The sequence below is a fragment of the Vipera ursinii genome (assembly GCF_947247035.1).
Source record: "Vipera ursinii genome assembly, chromosome: 2".
NCBI classification, from domain to species: Eukaryota; Metazoa; Chordata; class Lepidosauria; order Squamata; family Viperidae; genus Vipera; species Vipera ursinii.
The window spans coordinates 27,037,412-27,055,677 of record NC_139513.1 but is presented as its reverse complement, the minus strand read 5'-3'; the positions used below and the strand labels follow the sequence as shown (position 1 = coordinate 27,055,677).

General features: G+C 43.0%; 1 protein-coding gene across 1 annotated transcript in view; it reads right to left on the bottom strand.

Annotated features, from left to right (window-relative positions):
• Window positions 1-2,475: 2,475 nt before the first annotated feature.
• IL17RC (interleukin 17 receptor C) overlaps window positions 2,476-18,266 on the bottom strand; it is a 34,098-nt gene continuing 18,307 nt past the window's right edge. Inside the window, exons 13-20 of the mRNA XM_083353333.1 lie at window positions 17,699-17,749; window positions 16,239-16,284; window positions 13,863-13,981; window positions 13,694-13,753; window positions 10,901-10,958; window positions 8,901-8,996; window positions 7,575-7,613; window positions 2,476-5,295 (exon numbers count right to left, since the gene is read on the bottom strand). Coding sequence (XP_083209459.1) covers window positions 4,703-5,295; window positions 7,575-7,613; window positions 8,901-8,996; window positions 10,901-10,958; window positions 13,694-13,753; window positions 13,863-13,981; window positions 16,239-16,284; window positions 17,699-17,749 — 1,062 coding nt within the window. The 3' untranslated portion in view covers window positions 2,476-4,702. The remainder of the gene's footprint in view (window positions 5,296-7,574; window positions 7,614-8,900; window positions 8,997-10,900; window positions 10,959-13,693; window positions 13,754-13,862; window positions 13,982-16,238; window positions 16,285-17,698; window positions 17,750-18,266) is intronic.

Sequence of the window (18,266 nt, the reverse complement as noted above, 5' to 3'; positions counted from 1 at the left end):
AAACACTGATTTACCCAATAGTTCTCCAACACAGATATACCATTCCTTCTACTTTTCAATTGACAATGCAAAGTACAAAGTGAGAACTTTATGCGTTCATCAGATTTGTGAAATTATCAAATCAAAGTTTATTTTAGGTTGCCATAGAGAAGGACATCTCTCTTCCTGTAATGGCTACTAAACTGTAACTGTGTTCCTGTGGTACACTGAGAGAATCTGATATAGTGGTTAAGATGCTGGCCTAGAGACCAGAACACTGTAAGTTATAGTTCTGCTTTAGGAATGAAAGCCATCTGGGTGACTTTGGGCCAGTCATTCTCTCCTAACCCAACCTACCTCACAGGGTTGTTGTGGGAAAATAGGAGGAGGAAGGCATATTAGTTATGCTCGCCACCTTGAGTTATTTATAAGATAATAAAGGTGGAATAAAAAAAATAAATGCACTGAATCATAAACCAGCAAATCACATTTAGTCTAGAATAGTGTGCAAACTCAACCTGTGCAGTTAATTTTTGGTTCTGCATAACATAATGTACAAAGCCAGAATATTCAACTGAATCATGAATAAGCACATTATGAAAATGAGAGAAGCTAGAGGTCAGTATACAAAGCAATCAGAAAAAGATTTCTATCATTAAACTGGGACACAATATGTCTCCAGTTCATATCTACATATTCAGTGAGTCTGTATACATCAGTGTGTTTGAAGAGCTCCAGCATGTAGTACTGTACTTTTGGTAATAGTACAGAAAGTACTATATTTATAAGCATCAGAGAAAAAGTACTAAAGGCATCCAGATTGAAAAGTGAAGTGTGGGAAGGGACAACTGAAGCTTGTGGTATTTTAAAGACTAACATACTTATTGTGTCAAAAATGGAACAGAAGATTCAGTTGTATAACAAAACAAAAAATATAATATTTGCTCATATTTTGTGCAGTCCAAGCCTATTAAAACATGAACAGAATAATTGTTCTGGAAAGTAGACTGAAGAGATGCCCTACCTTGCTCTGGTATTTGAATGTGGAAATAACAAGCTTTTCAAATTAATTAAAAGAAAACATACGAAAGAGGAGCATAATCAAATAAAGACTGGACAGGCCTCTTTTTCTTTAGACTAGTGTTTCCTTCATGCAAACTGTTGATGTGGTACCACTTTGTTTATCAAAGGGAATTTCTAATTATTAATTAAAGCTTGCATATCTTTTTCATTCATTGTGATGGTTGCAGGAGTGGTGTACAAAAAGATCACAGGATGAAAACAATTTGTGAATATTTTAAATATATAGTAAACAACTGAAGAAAAAGACAATGAAAAGAGAAACATTTTAAAGTAGATATTCAGCAACCACTCAGGTTTTAAATAATGTAGGATAATATTGCTCTGTCTTTTCATGACAGGGATTAAAAGCAAATTCAGTAAAATAATGCGAAGATCAGTGGAGACTAACTGGGAAAATACAGATGGCAGGCAGGGCAATGGAATATGCCTTGTTATAACAGGGATGGCAGTGGCCAATATGACTCAGCGGGAATGTATTTTCCTTAGCCCAGTGTTCTTCATCCTTAGCTATTTGAAGATGTATGGACTTCAGTTCCCAGAATTCCCTAGCCATGACTGGATGGAAAATTCTGGGAGTTGGAAGTCCACACATTTTACAGTGGTGCTAGTCTCTGCATGCAGAGCAGCTGGGCCCTTTGACTGTATTTCTGGGGAGGATTTAAGTCTTCCAAGTCTTTTCCAGTCTGGTTGTCCATCCTGTAATAACAGACAGAGATGGTAGACAAGATGGCAGCTACAGAGCTGACTCAAGGCAGTTTGGAAGGACTCAAGTTATGACTGGTTGCTTACTGACTGTTCAGAAGACAGTAACAAAGGACCCTGAAAAATGATACTTAAGATCCAGATTCGAAGTTCCAATGGCTGCCCCTTCCCAGTCATGTGACTGCATTTTGGACATTCGGCATCCAGCCTGCATTTAAGGCCTTTTGCGGGGTCTTGCAGTCATGTGATCACAATTGATGACTTTTTTTGTCAGAAACTGGCATTTACTCTCTCCCCCCCAGATGTCCCTGAAAACAGGCTGCAATCATTCCAAAAAAAAGTAGTGGTATCCTCCAGAAAGCCATATGTCTCCAATTCTGGTAATGTTCTGAAAGGTATCAAAAATCCTGCCATTTTTCCGGGCTTCGGGACAGGGCACATAGTGAACCCTGTAACATTTTGTTCAGTTTTATGGTTTTTCTTTTTCTCGTTCCTGTTTTTATAGAACATAAAGTGTCCGGCATCTTTGGGAATAAGATAATCTTTCAATCTGTGTAAAAGAAATAACTAAATGCTCCTTTGATTCAATCTGTTAGTGAAACAGTTCAGCCCACACTTCACTCTGGAAAAGACCATCAGTCCTACAGTTTGTTGTTCGTGTTTCTATGGAATGAGGAAACTATGAAATAAGTCATCTCCACCTGAGTTTTAAAATTATTTTATTTCAAAAAAAAAGTAAATGAAAGAGCAGCTGGCATGTCCTAAAAACAAATTCTAGCAAATAGAACTTCTTTCCAATTATGCTTTTGGGCCCCAGAAATACTCCAGAGGCATCCTTGGAAAATAAGAAGGGGGAATTTTATTTGAAAAGAGTTCCGGGAAGAAAAAGTCCAGGATTAAGAGGAGAAGGCTGTAGAGCACCCTGGAAAACTGCAAAGACAACAGCAGGCTTACCAATTTGTTTTCTCATATATGAGTGTTTTGTGACTATGCACACCCATCTCTCTTGTGATTTTATGAGAGTATCTATGATATGAATAAGTTTGACAACGTATGTATTCAGTATTAATTGTTCTTATTTGCAGCATGTTGCTTCTGAGAGGACTAGAGTATTGTGCTCTCGAATCAATCACCTGCATCTACAGTAATTCAGCTCTAGATGGCAGTGTTATTAATGTGTTACATAGGGTCATTCATCTGCAAAGGGCAATAGAAGAAAGTATTGTACAGGTAGTCCTCAATGTACGACGACAATGGAGGACAAAATTTCTGTTGCTAAGTGAGGCAGTTGTTAAGTGAGTTTTGCCCAATTTTACGACTTTTCTTGCCACAGTTGTTAAGCGAATCACTGCAGTTGTTAAATTAGTAACATGGGTGTTAGGTGAATCTGGCTTCCCCATTGACTTTGCTTGTGAGAACATCACAAAAGGGGATCGCGTGACCCCAGGACACTGCAACCGTCATCAATATGAGCCAGTTGCCAAGCGTCTGAATTTTTATCACTTGACCACGGAGATGCTGCAATGGTTGTTAAGTGAGAAAAACAGTCAAAAGTCACTTTTTCCAGTGCCGTTATAACTTCAAACAGTCACTAAATGAATGTTGGTAAGTCAAGGGCTACCTATAGAGCATCTTCTGTCAGAGAAACAGAGGATCAATATACCTGTGTCAGTTCTCCCCCTTCGCCCAAAAGTCTGCCTAAATGAGCAAAAAAAGCTAATTTGAAATACGAAGCCAGAAACCGGGGAATTCTGTTGTGCCTCTGCTACTTGCTTTCCTTTCTCCTTCTTGAAGGAAACTTTGTTTGTTTTATTCAATTTCTATAGCTGCCCAACTCAACAAAATGACTCTGGGCAGCTTACAATTCTAAAATTCTAAAACAATTAAAACAAATGAAAAGACATTAAAATAATAAAAACATCCACAAAATAAATAAATAAAAAGAACTTCCCCGACACAGACCAAGTGTCCAGTCTCTCCTCCAATCAAAGGCAAAAGGTTTGCTACAGGGGCCCAGTTTCTGGGCAGGGAAGAAGCAGATTTGCCAGGACAGCTGGAGCTGAGTAAATCACTCTCATTGACTAATCATCTCTAAAACTCTTTCCCGATACATCCTAAATTCTCCTCATGGAAAGCTTTGTGTCAGGAGAAGGAGGAAAACATCATTTCTAAACTGGAATGACTAAAGATTATTCTAGGCCACCTCAGCAGTGGTCTGTGACAGTATGGCAAGCAGGATGAGAGGATGAGACCCTGATAAAAGTTGCTCTTGGCGTCTGTCAAAAGTCCTTTTCGGTTTTTAAATAAAGGCTATGCGAAGCATATGATGGAACCTTCTGGAAACCAACAAAAACATCCTTCCAAACTTGCTGAGGTAGCTGTGTCTGCCCAAAGTTCAGTGTCACCATTCTCAAGATGTTTTCCTAACCTTCTGAGATACAAGTGCATAGCCTGAAGACACTTCCCTCAAAACCAAGCCATACCCAGACTTCACTATGGCTCCCTTGATGCTCTGAGCAGCCAATTCAGAGGGCACGGTGTCCATTTCATGAAGTGCTCTGCACCTCTCTAGTCTTTATCGTTATTGCATTTTGCTGGCCGAGCAGTTGCCTCAAGGCAGCTCCAAAGCAAAGTATGAAGGTGAGAGGCCCACACCTTTGGAGATCCTCTGTTCTGGATCTACTGATGGTGTCCCTTCGTATTACTGGCTGGTTACCATTCAGTAATATGATGACAGGCTCCTTCCCTTCGCCAGCCACTTAAGATAGGTACCTCTCACTTGAAGCGCTTTGCAAAACAAGTTCCCATCCGTGGTTCAGCCTCATTATACCTTTCCAAATTACAGGAACAAACTGGCCACTTATTGCTCCTTATGCCTCAAGAATGGTGACAGAATGCATTTTCTCTCCAACCGGGGAAGCAGCAATTACAGACTCTACTAGCTGGGGTACTTTTGCTGGCATTCCTGCACTGCCTGTTCCAGGCTCTTGCGGATGGACTCTGCATATTTCCTGAGGCTGTTCTTCTGTTTGGGTCCTACCTTGGGGCCAGCCAGGGCCAGCAGGAAGCTAAAGAGCTGAGAGGGCAGAGGATAGGCAGGCGCTGAAAGGAAGAGGTCAGGGATCTCATCGATTGGAAGGAGCTTCTCAAAGCAGCCAACAAGATATGTGGCCCTGGCCTCCCCGGCCAGGAAATCAGGCAGGACACAGTTGAGGGAAGCCGAGAATGCGCCGTTTGCTTTGAAGGTGAGCCAAGGGTCTTTCTGTACCCAGCCCAGCCATTCTGCACAACTGGCCACGGCACCACGGGAAAAGAGCAGCACAATAACGCCACCTTCTTGAAGCACCAAGCGTCGCTGTGCATGGAACCACTGCATGGGCCCCAGGGACCCCAACTCCCCACGGCTCCACAACTCCAGAGATACAGATAGTTGCAGCTGAGTCAGTGCATCTGCCAGGGTGCCCACCACACGCTCATAGCCTTCGTGATCTGGAGAGTAGAGGAGGAGGATACGTCGTCCCTGAAGCGTTGCTGCGGTGAAAAAGAGAGGGATCTGAGATACTCCATGAACAAAGATAAATCTTCCTATTCCGGATCTCTCTTTATTTCCTTCTAATCCAGCTCCTTCAAGCGGCTCTCCTATATCTGGATGCTTTGTCCTCACTGCAAATTCTGCATGTTGAAGATCAATTTCTCCCCCCCCCGCCCCCGCTTCATTTTCCAAACCCTCCTTTTTCTCTTTGCACTTTCTCTTAATCTACTGCTGATTTCCCAAAGGGCAACCATGGAATTCGCATTCAAAACCATCAAGAGTTTGGAGTGGATCTTAATGACGGATATATATTCATTTGTAACAACTTGTGACTGGCCCGTTTTGTGTATTTTGAGATCTATATGCTTGAGAGTCCTGCACATTTGAGAAGAGCCAACTAATCTATGCTTGCTCTTTCTACCCACAAGCTGAGCACAAAAGACTCTTTTGTCTCACCAATTAGTGCTTGCTTTTGAGGGCTGATGACTGACTGCTGTATCCATCTCACTCACAGCTGTGCTAAACACCTATGCCTTCTGCCTCCTCTCAAAAAAATAAAAAATAAAATAAAAGAGAGTACAGCTAGTCCTTGCTTACCAGTGATATATTGGGCCAGAAATCCCACTGCTAAGCAACACAATTGTAAATAGAAACATCATGCGATCTCGTTGACTTACAAATGTCGTTAAGTGAATCACAGTAAATCATTAAGCAAGGACCTCATGTGAACGTGATTTCCAACTTCCTGCCAGCTTCACCGCTGACCTTGCTTGTTGGAAGCCAGCAGGGAGCATCAGAAATTGCAATCAATTGATACTATAAGAGCCACATCTTTGGGGACCAGTCATGATTCCCCATCATTCAGTGCTGTCATAATTTCAAGTAGTCACTGAATGAATGGTTGTAAAACAAGGATTGTCTCGGCATTTGATAGGATTCTCTTTGTTACCGTATCAACAGAAGAGAATATTTGTAGCTCAGGGTTGAACTGCAGGGTCCTTGGTGCTGTCTGACCTTGATTGTTTTCTGGTAGACGTTTCATTACAAATTAGGTAACATCAGCAGTACACTGAATGAAACGTATGCAAGAAAACAACCCAGCTCAGAGAGCATCAAGGACTACTTTTACTATGCTCAGCATATTAGCAAACATCCATTGCCAACCAGATTCCAATGCTAGTTACTGGAGGAATGCATGTGGATGGTTTGGTTTTTTTCCCTAACCATGCCTGCAAACTGCTACAAGAAGAAAGAAAAGGTGAAGTGAGACCAGAATGACACCCACTGAGGACACAGACTCTCTTTCAAGCACATAGCACTGATCCTAAAGAGGCATTTACTCTTTGGAAGTGGCATTTTCCCATTCGCAGATACTGTATGAAGGTTCTGACCTAGAGAATTGCTTGTAACAATGTGTATTTAGCAGAGATTTCCCCTCACCGGTGGTGGGATTCAAACATGTGAACAACTGGTTCTCTGTGTGGATGTCACTTCTGGAAGTCCATTCTGGGCTTGGGCAACAAAAAATTAGCTACCGGTTCTGCCAAAGTGGTGCGAACCGGCTGAATCCTACCACTGCCCCTCACCCACTTCTGGGATTCCTCTCACCCTATTTCTGGGAGAAGGCGTGGCGGCGCAGTGGCAGTATCGCAGGTAAACTCTGCCCACAGCCTGGAGTTCAATTCTGACCCGTTCAAGGTTGATTGAAGCTTCCCAACCTTCCAAGGTTGGTTAAATGGGGACCCAGTTTGTTGGGGGCAATATGCCGACTTTGTAAACCACTCAGAGAGTGCTGTAATGCACTATGGAGCAGTATATAAGTCTTAAGAGTTATTGCTATTGCTATTCTGATCTCCTGGAACTTTAGTTTGGAAACATTTCTATCCATAGGTAAGGAACAATAAGGGAAACTTCTCTGAAGTAATGTTGGGTTTTGGATCCCAACATCAATCTTGCCAAACTACAGCAAACTGCTTGCATCACTAAAGTTATACTCCAACAACTCCTATGAAGGAGTTGTCTTGACCTTCTTCCTCCCAAGCAAACTTATCTAAACTTCACTGTCTCTTGCTCCTCTGAAATCCAGCCCCTCCTTGCTGGGAGTCCAGACTGCATTCCATCACAGTAAACCCCATTCAGGACAGAAATGAAAGGCTGATGATCAGAAAAGGTACAGAATAATCTGGAGGTTCAAGGGAGTGATGATAGGAGATGCCCCAAAGAAGAATTATTGCCTGTTTTATATTCCAAATGCTACAAGAGCCTCTGTTGCCTTTACCTCTGGAACTGTAATCTTCTTTCAGGATTTTGAACCAGCCTGTAAATAGAGAAAAACATTAATGGGGTAGTCGTGGAAGCCTACTCATTGCCAGATCTGGGATGTGCTGTGGGTGAATTCTAAGTTGGAAGAATGAAATACAACTTCTGTAGCAAATGGACAAAAGCCATCATGACTTCAAATGCAAATACACAGATGGCAGATGATCCACAGCTCCTCCATCGTATTGAACTTAAACTTGAATGTGTTGAGTGAGGATGAAAGAATAATTAAATAGCAATGAAGTCTGTGAACTCCATTCAGAGCAGAAATTAAAGACTAAAGAGAGCAAAGAGGCTTTGGTCTTGTGAGATTAGGTCTTGTGGGAATCTGGCCTCTGGAAGAAGGAAAAGGTCCACCGGAACAAAGATGATTCTCTTGTTCTTCCTCTTCTGCCTTAAGATTCTTGGGACGGGGGGGGGGGCAGGAAAGGTAGATGGGTGATATGAAAGGAAGCAGATCACATGTGGAAAAACCAAGGAGAGAGAACATGTGGAAGAAAGAGTTGTTGCTGGAATAAATGAGTGAAATGGAGACTATTAGCATATTTAATCAAAATATTAGAATCCATAAAGCACATTTTTGATTTTGTCAAGTCATTGTTGACTCCTGGCGAATGCCTGGACAAGCCCCTATAGTTTTTCCAGCAAGATTTCAGAAGTGGTTTGTCCTTGTGGCCTTCTTCCTAGGGTTGAGAGACAGAGACTGGCCCAAGGTCACCCAGCTGGCTTTGTGGCTAAGGTGAGACTAGAACTCACCATCTCCTGGTTTCTAGCCTGATGCTATACCAAACTCTCTCTCTCTCTCTTTACTCTATTAAAAATTAAAATTGATGCATATGCTGCCACTACTACTTCTCAGAATTGTTTGATGGGATTTTAGTAGTGTCATTTTTCAAGATAGGCTGGCAAATAATTTTAGTTTCACAGTCCCTTGAGAAAGTCACACTGAGCTTGATATTAATGGCAAGACTGCCATATTGCCAGTTTTCCATGATCTTTGAACCGAAGCAAATCTTTGAACTTGGCTTGATTGCCACATAGCAGTCAGTGCAATTGCTTGAGCAGTGCAAAACAGTAGAGAAACATTCACAGAAATGCAGTACAACGAAAAGTCCTAAGGTAAGGAAGGCAAATGAATGAGAGATGTGGCAGGATTGTTAGCGGACAGGAGGCCAAGGTTAGGATGAAGGGAGCCAAGAAAAGAGCAAGGGAATAAGCCGCTGAGGCAATACTTATTGAGTATGGCAGCAATGGGCTGGATTCGTTGTTTGAAAAACAAGGATACCTTTTACCGATTCTTTCTTGAGCAGGACAATGAGCAGAACAGAGCAGCTACCTAGGAGAGTGACCAACCAGATCAGCACCCAGTAGGTCCGGGGATCTGCATCAAAGTACAGAGGGAAGAAATTCAGTACTATAGACAAAATTGGTCCTAGACCAATTTGCATGGCCCATGCCCTTCCCTTCTTGTCATTTTCCCATTGGCCAGCAATCCCCAAGCTTTATGGCACCAGGGACCGGTTTCATAGAAGACAGTTTTTCCACAGACCAGGGGTGGAGGTGACGGTTTCCATTTTGCTCACTCGCCCACTGCTCATCCCCAGCTGTGCAGCCCAGTTCCTAACCAACCACAGACCCTGCCATTGGCTAAGGCTGAAGGCAAAGTCTTGGTTAGATAGCCCTTTGCTTCACTTTAAGGTAGACTTCTTTGGGTCTTCCCTGGACCTGGAGAGTTGCCATCTTTAACTCTTGACAGGGTCTCGTTTCCCCAAACACAGTTAATACACAATTTTGGGAGTCTTCCTAGATTTGCAGCTCCTGTTGGAGGAGAAGGAGGCAGCTGTGGCTATTGCATAAATTTATTTTGTGTGCTATATGGGCCCATTCCTGGATCGGGAGGCCCAGCTCATAGTCACTGATGTCTTAGTCACTTCCTGACTGGACTACTGCAATGAACTCTACGAGGGGCTGTTCTTAAAGATCACCCAGAAGTTTCAACTGGTCCATGATGCAGTTTTGGATAATTTGTACATGCAGTTTTAGATGTCCATGTTACACCACTTTTGGCTCCCAGTTTCCTTCTAGATGTAATTCAAGATGCTGGTTTCCACTTTTAAAGCCCTGCATGGCACGAGGCTAGGTTATTTGAGATACCACCTCTCTCCAAAGGTATCTGATTGTCCCACCAAATCAGATAATGCGACTGAATTCCAGGTCTTCCCCCTGGTGGCCCCCAGGGGGAGGGCCTTCTCTGTGGGCACCCCGGCTTTGTGGAATCAACTGCCGGTTGAGCTCCGGATGGCACCAGATCTTCGCTCCTTCCGGCGCGGGCTAAAGACCCATTTATTCGAACAAGCTGGCCTGGCCTGATGGGGAGTTAGGGTTTTAATGTTTGTATATTTTGATTGTTTTAACTTGGGCAATAATTTAATTCTTTTTTAACTTTTGTATTTTTGTATTTTTATTCAAATGCCCTGTTCACCGCCCTGAGTCCTTCGGGAGAAGGGCGGTATAAAAATTTAATAAACTATAAACTATAACTAAACTATTAAACAATGTTATTTGACAGGACCTATTGGCCTTCTCCATAGCCCATCTGCTTTAGGGAACAGCTTCCCCACAAGAATTTCACATCTGGATATGTTGGCCAGGGATGTAGAGAGCAATAGTCCCACTCAATCTCAGTGAAATCAGATTGGAAAAGATTGCTTGAAATCATGACTAGAGAAAAAAAAATCATTTTATAGCATGCCTATGAATTAAATTGCACCCCTACTAAAGTCTATAAGTCTTTAGTCTAAAGCAGACATGTCAAACACAAGGCCCGGGGGCCAGATCCGGCCCGCGGAGTGGTTTCATGTGGCCCGCGAAGCCATCCTGGAAACAGTGAGGGAACGGCCCCCACTTCCTTGGCCCTGGCCCAGAGACCCTCCTTCTGCCAGAGACCCTCAGATCTGTCCCACTCCTGCCCAGGCCCCCATAGGCACCCTTGATGCGAACGATGTAGAGCTGGCCATGCCCACCCAGTAGGCCATACGCACTCTAGCCACGCCCACCCTGGCCACACCCACCCAGCCCCCTGAGGGCAACCGCAATGCTGATGCGGCCCTCAATGAAATTGAGTTTGACACCCCTGGTCTAAAGTCTATAAGTTGAGTGGTTTTCACACATTGTTTCCCTTCCCTGGGCTATTCCACACAAGCAATCCAATCATTTTCTACTCTAGCTTTTTGATGTGCTGTGTTTCTAAGTAGTATTCCTAGTCTTCAAACACAGGACACTCACAGTGCTCCACTGAACATGCCCAGAGTATAGTAGCATTGGTCTCTTCTTCTTGCCACACCTGTGGAAAGCAATAAAGAACTGTCTAGTAATAACAATAACACCTGTCAAGTACCACATAAGACAAAGACATAAGGCAGGACCAAAAAAGCAAGAATGATCTAGATTTAGGTGAAGTCTCTTTAACGTTTATCAGGACTGAATGCAGAATCTTGGAAGCTACAGGAACACTGTTCAAGTGATCAAAATAATCTGCATTTATAGTGCGACTCCTAGGCCATTCAGCCCAGCCAGGGAGATATTTGGAAAGCTCTTGAAGTATTCCAGGAGCCTCACTATAAATGAAGATTCTTTTGATCACTTGAACAGTGTTCCTGTAGCTTCCATGATTCTGTATTTAGTCCCGATAAACATAAGCCAGGGGTCTCCAAATTTGGTAACTTTAAGACATGTGGACTTCAACTCCCAGAATTCCCTAGCTGGCATGGCTGGCTGAGGAATTCTGGGAGTTAAAGTCCACATGTCTCAAAGTTGCCAAGTTTTGAAATTCTTACGTAACCCATCAGCTCATTCATTCATTCATTCCTAATTCTTCCGTTCCTTTCCCAGCTTCTCCACAATTCCAATATGAGATCTTGGATATGGTGTAGAAGTTTAAGTTTAAGTTTAAGTTTATTGAATTTATATACCACCCTTTTCCTGTAGGACTCAGGGCGGTTTACAAAGTATTTAAAAACATCAATACAATACAAGAGTTAAAAACAGTTAAAATAATTAAATTTGATCCCTGAGGGGGGAAGAAAAAAAACATTTCAGAGTTTAATGTCGAGTTTGGAAATCAAGTCAGTAGCTGCCGTTGTTACGCAGAGGAAGTCCTTAAAATCTCCTGGGTATCTTCTATTAGTGCATTCCCTCAGTATGTTGTATAGTCTGTCGGGGAGCCCCGCAATCACATTGTACTGAAGGTGTCTTTCCCCATTTATACAGAGAATTAGCACACACCCCATGAGTCGTTCTAATTCTATTGTATGTCACCCATCTGTGTCGGGGTAGATTAAATCCTGGAGGTATACTATTAGGATTAATATGCTCAGATTTATTCGATCTGATTGAACATGATCTACAGGGATAGTTAACTCATCTAGGAACTTGAAAAAAATGTGAGTAGTTTATCATGTCTAGCGTTACTTTACTCACAATAACCAATCATGTGCATCTTTGGTATAGGATGAAAGTAAGTGCCCTTTCCTGATACCATTCGTTGGTAACTGGAAATGGGTGCATAGTGTAAGCCCCTCCTTATGAAAGCTGCAATTACTTGTGAACAGACTGATACGTCAAAAAAGGGATATATTATATTTGTAAGTTTTAAGGAAATGGGTTGAATTTTATGGATTGGATTTTGCTTTCATTTCATTAGGAAATGGCTAAAGCATATCTGAAGGTCCTGTCTTTCATTTCATGAGCATCCATGGTTTCACAGGCTTCCATTCAAACCCTAAGAAAAGTCTTTTCCATTGGCCTTTTTCAGAGTTGGAAGTGGAGACTGCCACAGAGGATGTGATCTGGAAGACAATACCAACACTAGCCTGTTCTACTCCTTCCAGTATAATAATAACATCTTGAAAACACAGACAAGAGATATTTGAAAGAAATCTTCAAGCACTCCAAAAATAAGACAGGAAAACAGGACACTTTGCAGGCATAGCGGATAACACTTTTCTTCACATTGGCTGTGGTGTCCTTAGGATAATCAACATAGTTATTTCAAACCTCTTATTACACTTCCCTTAGTTTAATGCATGCAATATTGTAAAGATGGCAGGAGGAGGAACAGAAAAAGAATGAGGAAAAGGTGGATAGTGGACTCCACCGTGAAGGAAATCCTAGTCAGTCCGGCAAAAGAGTCCATATTCTTAATTTAAAGAGACTTCTCTAGTGGGAGGAGGACCACCATCACAAGTCAACGTGGAAAGATAGAGCAGCATTATTTGGCAGCAGACTCAGCTTCTCTTATAAAAGTCTTGGTTTAATCTTTGATATCCAGACAGAGGAGTCTGAGCTGATTTGCACATCACAGTGTCCACCAGTATTAAAAAAAAGGCAGGTGAAATATCTCAGCTGCTGTTCCTTGAGATATTCTTCCTAATATACTTGTCAGTGGTCAGGTACATCAATAGGGCTGCCACTTCACCAAATGGCTGAAAATGAGTGCCAGTGTGTTGTATGCCTTCTGTTTTGATGGAGAGTCCATCTGGAGACCTCTATTCATCCACCAAGGATTTATTGGAATGCATTAAATCAGGGGTCCTCAAACCTGGCCACTTTAAGACTTGTGGACTTCAACTTGAAGTCCACAAGTCTTAAAAGTGGCCAGGTTTCAGGACCCCTGCATTATATAAAAGCAAGTATGTCCTTTTTCCTGTTTGTTTCCTCTTTCTGGGTCATAGCATAGCCTTGGTGGAGCAGTGGGCTAATGCCTCCTTAAGTAACACCAGCTGCCTGCAATTAGTGCAGGTTCGAGTCCCACCAGGCTCAAGGTTGACTCAGCCTTCCATCCTTCCGAGGTAGGTAAAATGAGGACCCAGATTGTTGGGGGCAATTAAGCTGACTTTGTAATAATGCCGCTTGGGGTGTGTGTGAAAGCCCTAATAAGCAGGCATATACATAGAATGAAGGCTACTGCTAAGCTTGTAAGCCGCCCTGAGTCTTTGGAGAAGGGCGGGATATAAATGGAATTAAAATTAAAAATTAAAAAAAATTTCCTTGGCTTTAAGCTCTTGTTTTGGTACTCACCTGCATGCACTTTCCTAACTCCATGCTGTTCCTCAGGTCTTCCTCCAATCTTCTGCTTCTCTGTAAAGAAGGAAGGAGGGGGGAAAAATGAAAGGACCACTGGATTGCCCACTGCAATAAGGGTCAGACTCACAGAAGGAGAAAGACAAAGGCAGGAGAAAGGCCTTACTGTGTTGGAGACCTGAGCAGTGGACACCCAGGTGCCCTGCTCCATAATTTGCACTAAGGAATTCCCCCGAGAATCCTGAGTCTCCCGAAACAGTAAGTATCGCTGACCTCCTGTGACATCTAGGAGAAAAGAAAAGCAAAAAAAAAAAAGATTCATCTCAGCCAGAATTTAACATTCACGAATTTAACATTCGGTTCTTGCATTCAGAGGGTATTTTAAATCAGACAGTATTGTTGAGAGTCTATTTTTTTTTCCCCTAAGCATCTTTGGTACCAAGAAGCAGGAAAGCTAGATTCTGAGAAAGCTTTGCATCGCAGCCCCCTCTCCTTTTTGAAACCAAAACACCGCTTGATTGCGAGCATCTCATGTGATGAGCTGGTGCGTTATACAAAAATAGCCTTGGAATCGTTGCCGTTTGTTGCAAGCCCTTCACCCTTTCCATCATGCCAGGAAAATGCTGCCTTTGTGCATAAGATGAGGGGAGGGAGCTATGGCATCAATGCCCTTCAAAGAGCAGACAGTAGGCAGAGGCCCCTTCAGACGGCTGTGGGAGACGTGCTTCCTGTTGTTCTTGATCTCCACTGGGCTCTTTGCACGGGGCAAATCGACTGCCGAAGAGAAAGGAACAGCAGAGATGGGCAAAGAGTGGTGTCCAAATCAGAATCTTGGCCAAGGGTAAAGACTCTGTTGTGATTCAGGGTCAGCCTGTGGGTTCGGCAGTTGGGTCGGACAACTCAGAGGAGGAGGGGGGTGTTGAAGAGCTTGCTGAGGGGGTTGAAGATCTTGCTGATGAGAGCCCTCAGCCAGGCCCCTCCCACCTGGTCACGACGGAGACCCAGCTGTGTGAGCCTGACAGCGTGGATGAAGATGACCCACAGCTGGCCCTGTTCAAGGACGCCCGACGCAGGAGGCAGTCAATCAGGAGTAAACAGAGGAAGGCAATGGGGCACCTCGGAAGGAGGCAGAGAGAAGCCACGCCCTGAATTGTATAAAAGGGGAATGCGTGGGAGGGCTGGTTTGCTGAAGATAACCGCTTGATTAGTTCCTGTTTCATAGCTCCTGTTTCATGGTTGGTGTCTTGTTTTGCTGTTTTATGTTAATAAATTTGGCAGGCTTAATTCCAGCCTCTTGCTGTTTGTAAAGGGGTTGTCCCTGCCTTTTCTGCAGGGCCGGTAGCAGGCTGGTACAGAACAGACTCATCCTGACTACAGGCAGGACCCCAAGGCCAGTGTTTGAGTCTGCTTTCTCTGTCTCTCTTTCTGTCTCCCCCTCCCCCATCCATTTCATTTTCCACCATATTTTTTAGCTGATTTAATCTCTGAAATCAGTCTCATGACTTATTTTCATGTGATGCTCCTGGAACAACCAATTTATTTATTTAATATATAGCATCTAGAAAGGTCATGCAACCACTGATATATAAATATATAAATTTTTTTAAATAAAGCATTAGCATACATACATACATACATACATATGCATACACACACATAGAATAGATAATAATACAACATAATAGATAGATAGATAGATAGATAGATAGATAGATAGATAGATAGATAGATGATAGATAGATTGATTGATAGATGATAGATAGATAGATAGATAGATAGATAGATAGATAGATAGGTGATAGACAGATTGATTGATTGATTGATTGATAGATAGATGATAGATAGATAGATAGATAGATAGATAGATAGATAGATAGATAGATAGATATAAATGTATGTGGACAATACAATATATGAGATAAAATATTAAATTAAGATAAAACAAGATAATACAATCACTATAACATGGTGCCATAGAGTTGCAATGGGATAGATGCAGTGCTTTTTTAGTAAAAGAAAAAGGTGCCGGAACTCACACATGTCATACAACCCGCCTTGCCTACCCTACAAGGTTCCATCCAAAAAAGGTGCCGGAACTCTGTTCTGAGCGTTCTATGAGAAAAAAAAGCCCTGGATAGATGTAATCATTTGATATCTAAGGAAGCAAACCCTCTAACTCAGGGGTCTCCAAACTCAGCCCTTTTATGACTCATGGAACTCCCAGGCACACTGGCTGAGGAATTCTGGGAGTTGAAGTCCACGAGTCATAAAAGAGCCCAGTTTGGAAACCCCTGCTCTAACTGCTTCTGGCATGGCTGAGATGAGCTCATCCGAGGTGCCTTGAAATTTCCTGAGGGGACATTTTTGAACTATATGTGTTATTGCTTGTTCTGGTGCACCACAATTGCATTGTGGGCTTTCGGCCATTCCCCACCTAAAGAGAGCTTCCTGGAACCATTTTTGGAGCTGAAATAAATGTTGCAGAACAAACAGAACTGCTAATTGTGGGAACGGTTAGGCGTGCATCTGCATCAGCACTTACCATTCTGCAGGCAGCTTTGGAGGTAGGTACTTCCATTCCTTCTTACCTGTACAAAGAGGGGAAACTTGGATTGCTGGAATATGGGGAGATTAGCATGATAACGTTCAGGTTTTTGTTGGAAGCCTTGAAGTGCTTCCGTGTTGAAAGGATTAACCAGTGACATCACTGATGCACAGGGGACTCGTTTCACGTCCCCATTAATGTGCCCATCAAAGTGGTACCCAACTATCTAATCATGATTACTCATTTAATGAAAAGAAGGACGAGGGGGGACATGATAGCAGTCTTCCAAAATCTCAGGGGCTGCCACAAAGAAGAGGGAGTCAAGCGATTCTCCAAAGCACCTGAAGGCAGGACAAGGAGCAATGGATGGAAACTCATCAAGGAGAGAAGCAACCTAGAACTAAGGAGGAATGTCCAGACTTTTAGGACAATCAGTGGAGCAACTTGCCTCCAGAAGTTGTGGGTGCTCTAACTCTGAAGGTTTTTAAGAAGAAATTGGACAGCCATTTGTCCAGAATGGTATAGGGTCTCCTGCTTGAGCAGGGGGTTGGACTAGAAGAACTTTAAGATCCTTCCAACTCTGTTATTCTGTTATATAGGAAGGCTTTTCATTTAATAATGACTAATAGGTAAAGGTAAAGGTTCCCCTGCACGTGCGTGCTAGTCGTTTCCAACTCTAGGGGCCGGTGCTCATCTCCGTTTCAAAGCCAAAGAGCCAGCACTTGTTCGAGGACGTCTCCATGGCCATGTGGCCGGCATGACTAGACGCCAAAGACACATGGAACGCTGTTACCTTCCCACCATAGTGGTCCTTATTTTTCTACTTGCATTTTTTACGTGCTTTCGAACTGCTAGGTTGGCAGAAGCTGGGACGAGTAACAAGCGCTCACTCTGTTACGCGGCACTCGGGATTCGACACGCCAAACTGCCAACCTTCTGATTGACAAGCTCAGTGTCCTAACCCACTGAGCCACCGTGTCCCTTGTAATGAGTAATAGTGCCAACTAAAAAGCTCAGCATCTATTTGCTACATAGAGCAGTCTTCAGTTCTGGGAAATGTAGTCAGTGTAGCACCTTACGCACCTTATACATCTAGACCAGGGTTTTTCAACCTTGGCAACTTTAAAATGTGTGCACCTCAACTCCCAGAATTTCCCAGTCCTCCTGGCATCTCTAAATTGCCCAAGTTGAAAACTGTGGTCTAGATTAAGAGATTGATCCAGCCACACGCTGTGGACGAAGCTCAATAAAATCACAGGAAGCAAAAAGTCACGGAAGACGCCTTCTTGTCCAGCCTTTCCCCCCCACCCTTCAAATCAGTCCAAGCTCCATTTCAGAGCAATGAGAGAACCTCTTTTTGACTTTTGATGTCTGCTAAAATAATCCATCCCATGGAGCATCCTTGGAAACTGAAAGTAAGGTTGCCCATTCTTTTCTTGATTTTTTTCTGTTCCTACCTGCACACAGAGGTTGGGATGAGATTGCAGTCTTGGGAATTCCTGTGGTTCCTGTGAACATTGGGAAAATCAATTCGGTTACAAGCAACCCATTGCAGAAAGGCCTGGAAGGCTAAGTTATGTGTGCATCCTGTGTGGCTGCCCCCTCTGCTCATGTGCAAAACACAACCCTCCCCTGACTGAAAGGGGCTACACCTAAAAGTCTCCAATGAAATGCTTACAATCCTCCAGCCCCTTAGCAAATCCTTCAGGCATACCAAGTTTCCAGTCCCAAAGGTTGCTTATCCTAAGACAGGAGTGCACAGTGTCAAAGGATAAGTATGTCCCTCAGCCCAGTCTGATCAATGAATGAATGAATGAATGAATGAATGAATGAATGAATGTGTGAGGAGGCCGAGCAACAGAGAGGTGAATTTCAAAAGGTGGCAAGGCTAGGACAAAGAAGTGTATAGGACAAGAACAACAGCAACAGCAGCAAAATGCCACCAATGAAAGTCTACATTAGGGGTCTTCAAACTTGGCCCTTTTATGACTTGTGGACTTCAGCTCCCAGAATTCCTCAGCCAGC